Raw genomic sequence first — 6676 nt, 5'->3', positions numbered from 1 at the left:
CAACTAAAAACTAAAACCACCACTGTAGCAACTAAAAACTAAAACCACCACTGTAGCAACTAAAAACTAAAACCACAACTGTAACTACTAAAAAACTAAACTGAAACTAAACATTTAACATTTAAAATTAGACAATTAAAACCAACCTGTAATGAAAAAGCTGTCATAACCCTGCTGAGAGGAGACATTATGAGAGGGGGCGTCGTTATTGAGTTTGCCTGTGATTAGAGCCAGGGTTCTGGTCGGGCGTCTGCGTTGTTTGCCACTTCCTGTGGAGCTTTAATGGAGAAAAGGAAAGGAGAAGAAGAAGAAGGGCTGGTTTCAGTCCTCCCACTCATGCTAGCTCCCTCTGGTTGGACACTAAAGGGAGCTAATCAGGAGGCCCGAAGCGGCACCGTGGCATGAATGAACATCCGCCGGACCGCTGGCTTCATTCACAAGCAGAGCCAGAGCTGCGTCCAGTCAGGAGAGAAAACATCGATGAGTTCAGGAAAAGAAACTCATGTCTCCTCACTGCGACTCCATCTGTGTGCCAACCAGCCGCAGTAGCTGTTTTTTTTTATTATTGAAAAACCAGATAACTGTGAATTTTTGGTGTTTTCTCGCTCACCATAGATGCGCTCACCAGGTTTCACAACTGTGTGGCTTCTAAATACCAATTAACACCACTGGATGATGCCAGAAGAAACACATGGCTGCTCTGCTCAGACGTCTTACAGACACGCTCTGCTAAAATTTAACAACATAATGAAGGAAGTCTGGGTCTCATATAAAAACTTAAAAAAACAAACAAATACATTTAATTATAATCAAATACCAATTATGAATTGATCTGATATTGATAGCTGTATCGGTCCTGATATCGATCTATACAGTCTAGTTCTATGCTTTCAGCTCTGAGTGGCGTCATTCTTTATTATTTATTTTACATTATATTTAGGATTTCTAATTACAGTCTGAACCATTTGAAAGATGGTTTATTTTTAGACGTTTGACCAATTGTCTGAGTTTCACTTTCTTTATTGAACAAATTAAAGTTGTTTTTACAGGTTTCACCAGGTTTGTGAAGCTATTGGTGAGTTTAAGTGAGGTGAACTGGTGCAGAGTTAACAAATTCAGAATATTTATGACTGTGTTTAAAAAAAGGAAACATTTTAAATCTATTCAGCGATGTTTTTCTGTATCGGATCAGTTCTGGCCGATACTAAACCTCAGACATCTGTATCGGTATCAGAAATTTAAAAAGTGGATCCTTCATTACCTAAAACTGATTTTAGGGTCACGATTCAATTCTTGATTCAGAAAATGTTTTCCAATTAGAAACCATTTTTTTCTATTCTAGCAGTTTACAGATTCTGTTTAAATTAAAAAAGGAAAATAAACTATATTTAAAGAAAAAATAGGTTGTGCATAAAATAAAATTACTAGTATTAGGTTAGTTTAGCTGCCTGCCTTTTTCTTAAATTAAAAAAGATTTTTTTTAAATTCAAACAAGTTTTTAAAACCAAGAAAAAAAATCAATCAGAACAGAGAAAACGTGCATACATAATTATTTACCACCACTTTTCTGTTTGAAAAGGAGCAGGAAGAAGTGAAAACTTATTTAATCCTACTCCTTACCTCAGTTTAATTAAATATATAACCTACTGACTCAATAATTATCAAAACTTTGTAATTAAAACCTTGTTATAATACTAGCGTGCCTGTTCAATACTCGGGGCAAAAAGCCAACAAATAAATTATCTTACATTGAAAAAAAGGTTTAAAAATACACGCCCTGGGTGATTGGATGACGCAAAAACAAAACTTAAACATGTTTTAAACTTGATTTTTGAGCATCTATTCCCAGGACTACAAATTGTTTGGTTTTTTTCAACAACTTTCTACATTTCTTTTACATTGTAAATGGTAAAAACAATCAACAACATGTACTAGTCCAGTCAAACAGCATCAAACATGACATTATGAATAAAACTAAACCACATAAAGCACATTTTTGGTTTGAAAGCGAGTCCAGCTGCAGAGCAGAGACAGGATGGAGGATGAGGGTGTTTATTAGCTGCATGTCGACAGGAGCAGGCCTGTCGGAGAGGATGGGAGGGGAATCCTAATTTCATTAGCAGCAATTTCCTCTACAGGCCCATTACTTTGATGAAGCTCAGAGAAATGTTTATGGGCCTAAATGAGGGCCTCAGTGTATTTATTGAACATTCGCTCTGTTGCGTTCGTTCGGCTGCTTTCTTCAGCGCTGTAACTTTACACTTTGTCAGGAAATGGATAAAACATTTCCAAAGTGTTTGATGTAGAAAAATTATGTGATTACATTGTTGTTGTTTGGAATATTTGTTTTTTTGTTGAGGATATCAAATGTAAAATTTCTGAATTTCTTTTTCATGCTCTGCTTTTATTTTACAACATATTAAAAGTTTGTTTGAAACTTAAACAACAGCTTTGCTGCAAAAACACAAAATTTTACTAAATGTTTTTGCTCTAATTTCTGCTGCAAACATCTTTTCCTTGAAATAAGACAAAATTAACTTACAAGTAACTTTTCACCAAGAAACAGGAGCTTGTTTTTAGTAAATAGTTTTGTAATATTGATGAAAACGTACTATTTCCTCTGACAAATAATTTCATTTATAACAGTTTTCCTGCGTTTTTGATCAATATTAAGGAATTATTGACTTAAAAATAAGCTTAGATTTCTTTCTGAAAAGTTACTTGTAAGTTAGTTTTGTCTTATTTCAAGTGTACTAAGATATTTTCACAAGAAACTAGACAAAATACTACTAAACATACTAAATATTAAACACAAAGAGTATTGTGTTATGGCCCAGTAATTCCATCTGAATGTTTACATAATTTTTTTATTTCAAAGTTTTGTTATATTTTCCTTCTCGTGTTGAAAGCAGGAGCATTAAAGTTATTGATTAGGTTAATTTTTATTATTAATGCAGATCAGAGAAGCCATAGTTGACAGCTTCAGCTAACATGTGAGTGTTTCATTATTCACTATTTAGCCTTTTGGCATTTATTTCAAATCACTAAAATACACTAAAAACGTGAGTTTGGTTTGGAAACTAAAGAGGGTCATAGATATTTTTTAGTTTAAATGAAAATGCTGGTTTAATTTTGTGGCTTTATATATATAAAAAAGGATAATTATAAGTCTTTTCTGGGTAGTCATTTATCTTGAAACATTCTTTAACGTTAGCTTCTGCTAGCATGCTATCAAAACCTTAAATAGATGCCAAACCTCTGCTGGTCTGATTAGTTTAATTTTTAAAAAATGGCTTTAACTTTTACATTTAGAATTCAAGATTTTAATAAAATAAATGTTTCTTTAAAATTTTAGGTACAATATTCAAGAAAATTAAAAGCTAATCTGCTTTAAGATCTTGTCTGGGTTTGATGTGTAATAACTAGAAAATTATTGCAACAGTGCAATCTTAACTTGGACCAGCTTTAGAACATCTTCTCAATAGGACAGTAGAATAATAAATGTGTTAAACTGAATAAATAGAAATGTAATCTATCCATGTTGTGTAATGGCAGATTTAGCTATATTCATCTTTAGCTAGTGTAGCGCTTTAGCTAACATGCTGCATATGGAAACGACAGATAATAATACCCTGTGGTCTGATAGCTTATTTTGTCCAATTAAAACTGTGGAATGGCATTAATAATTAATTAATTAGTAATTTCACACATTTCATTTTTTTTATTTAGCCTAAAAATATCACTCTATTAGCTTTAGCAAAGAAGTACTAAAATGATTTTCTGTAAAAGAAATGAACTATCTTGTACCAATCAAATTTGATTAAACTGGTTAGAAACAATATTAGAAAAAATATTAATTATATCTAAATTTCAAATATTTTTGAAATGGCCACTCCTGGTCTGGTGAGTTAGCCGTTAGCTCAAACTTTAGCTTATCTGCTACCACAGTACAATGTTTTGCAAAATACGACCTCATCACCAGCAGGTCATCTTACTTTGTTTTTTTTATGAGGTGAAGGTGTTTGTGAGAGGGAATTACATTGATATAAAAACAATTTATATCAATTTGAAATGATTTTCAGGAGGTATGTGACCAACAAATATCATACTAGCTTTAGCTTACATGGTACAATTTTTGTTAAAGAAAGAAACACCTGCAGTCCTGATAAGTGGTTACAAAGTAAAAGGTGGAAACAATGTCAGCTTATGATATGAAGTGGCTTTTCTTAAACCATTTTCTTCGGTTAATTTCCACCATTGCACAGGTTTCTTTTTGTAAAAAACCGACGCTAGAACCAGCAGGTTTGTTCCAAATCAAAATAAAATAAAACTGTAGCGGCATTTCATGTCCCCACGTTATGAAAATCTTACATCATATCAACACGTGTTTGGGTATTGTGTGACGAACCAGTGGAGAGGCCCAGGGCCAGCATCGCAGTGAGATACAGTTCGCTCGCCTGTGGCTACAAGGCGTTACAATGCCGCTGCTGGAGGGCATTTTCTTTAATCAGCGCCGCTGGTGCATTGATTGAACAGGCTGTGGCTGCTCTCAGAGAGCTGAGATCGTGTTCTTAATGCCGCCTTTGGGCCCTTTAACACCCACTCTCGTTCTTGCCTGGCTTTCAGCAGAAGTGCCTAGCTGCCATTCTGTCTACTTACGGCAAGACGGCTATCTGGCTCACACTAACAGGACTGAAGGTACTAACGAAGACGCCTGCTGATGTCGTAATGCTGCTTCATGTGACGTTTCCTCTCTCAATGTGACATTAAATTGATCTAATGTCTGTTTCTGTTTAAGGTTGCATGTTTGACAAAGTGGCGAGGCACTTCTACGACGACACCTGCGTCGTACCTGAAAAAGTCGAAGGTGAGTCAGCGGACATTTCTGAGCATATGCGATCTGTTTTTAGTGTAAAATGATGAATTTATTCTGTTTTCTGTAGGTGACATCAAGCAGGAGGCGGCCCTGTACCGCGAGGGCCCGTCCTATCAGCGTCGAGGCTCGCTGCAGCTCTGGCAGTTCCTGGTGGCTCTTCTTGACGATCCGGCCAACTCACACTTCATCGCCTGGACCGGCCGCGGCATGGAGTTCAAACTCATCGAGCCAGAAGAGGTAAAAACCTCAGAAAAACCAAATATTTATGTCATATTTGGCAGGAAATTGTTTCTTTATACGGTTTTTAGTAGTTTTTACTTAACATTATGGTTGAAAACTGAGATTTTTGCCACTAATATTTATTTACACCTTGTGGCAGGAAGCACACTTTGCTCTGATTTGGGGCTGAAATGATTACTGTATGTGCTGTACAATGGCTGCTGGAAAAGACAAGTGTTTTGTTGTTGACTTTACGTTCAGAAACCACTGGCTGTGTTCTTGTTGGTTGTGCAGGAGGCTCCACTTCTGCTTTTCAGTGATGTATGGTTGCAGCCATTTTCATATGCGAGTGTAAACATTGAGTTGGGGCTCTGACCAGAAGCAGCTTATTTGGACTTATAGTGACAGGAATTCATGGTAGTTTAAGTTAAATCTCACTCGATATGCAGGTTTTTAAAAGTCTATGTCTAAACATAAGACAATAAAGTCTGTCTACGTTTATGTAAACCTCTTTATTCTAATTTCCATTTGCATGATTTATTATTTTTCTCTTTTTTTAAAAAACTGGATGTCAAAAGTCTTCAGTATTTTGGTCTCAACTAGGCCAGTTCTGCTTACAGAGACTTCATAGTTAATGTTATTTGTTGTTTCTGTTGGTTTTTTTATTTGTTTTGGATATTTAAAATGCCTTCCAGTTCCAGTGTTCAATGTTCATTTGAATTTAAAGTTTATTGATCTTTGTTCTTACATTATTATGCCATTATTGCCATTATTTTACCTGAAAATTGTCTCAAAACAGCAATATTATCATTTATCACAATAACTTTTGGGACAGTTTATCATCTAGCAAAATTTGTTATCGGGACAGACCTATTCACCGGTTTCTCTTCTTTTGTGTAACAAAAGGAAGTGGAATAGAATAAAAGCTGCCTATGGTGGGTTTTTTGTAATATCATGAGGTCAAAATGAGAATTTAAAAGCAAAATCAAACAATGTGAAATTATAAATCAGTCAAAAGACGTTTTCCTAAAAGCGGTTAAGTCTGGATCTGTGCATGCCCACTCCACCCACAGTGGGCCTCAGTTACTGCTGTGGGGGTCCGGTCAGCAGGGGGGAGAGTAGGAAGCAGGAGACAGATGAGCAGGTGGCAGCGGTCCATGGAGCCCGGCGGTGTGTGGCGGTGCCGGCCAGCCGCAGCCACCAGGGGGTCCATTCATACCATCAGGTGACGCAGCAGACAAACGCGAGCTAACGGCACCTGGCTTTACAGGTGTAGGATATAAACAGATACGTGGAGCAGTGCAGAAATCCTACCAAGGATTTTTGGTGTAGTTTCTAAATCAAATATCTTAGTCCACTTGAAATAAGACAAAACTGACTTACAAGTAACTTTTCAGCAAGAAAACATTTTTCCCATGTTAAAAGTAAAATAAAACGAGAACTTTTTCATCAATATTAAGGAATTATTTACTTTAATCAAGCGCCTATGTATTACTGAAAAGTCACTTATAAGTTATTTTTTAATTATATGATATCTACAACTAGTGTAATACTTGGATATTTTGTGTTTTGTAGTGTAGT

The 6676-nt window shown here is 35.8% G+C and overlaps 1 protein-coding gene across 4 annotated transcripts in view; it reads left to right on the top strand.

Moving 5' to 3' along the window:
• Window positions 1-6676, top strand: part of etv1 (ETS variant transcription factor 1) — a 30822-nt gene that overhangs the window by 20661 nt on the left and 3485 nt on the right. For 2 of the 4 annotated variants that reach the window (XM_007569863.2, XM_007569864.2), the window contains 3 exons: window positions 4630-4698; window positions 4799-4867; window positions 4944-5113. In XM_007569863.2, coding sequence (XP_007569925.1) covers window positions 4630-4698; window positions 4799-4867; window positions 4944-5113 — 308 coding nt within the window. Of the gene's footprint in view, window positions 1-4626; window positions 4699-4798; window positions 4868-4943; window positions 5114-6676 lie in introns of all 4 variants that reach the window. The other 2 variants (XM_007569862.2, XM_016680646.1) reach the window with 1 other exon arrangement.

The sequence above is a fragment of the Poecilia formosa genome, unplaced genomic scaffold (assembly GCF_000485575.1).
Source record: "Poecilia formosa unplaced genomic scaffold, Poecilia_formosa-5.1.2 Scaffold250, whole genome shotgun sequence".
Taxonomy (NCBI): domain Eukaryota; kingdom Metazoa; phylum Chordata; class Actinopteri; order Cyprinodontiformes; family Poeciliidae; genus Poecilia; species Poecilia formosa.
The sequence above is the reverse complement of the archived record's forward strand: the minus strand, read 5'-3'. Positions and strand labels throughout refer to the sequence as shown.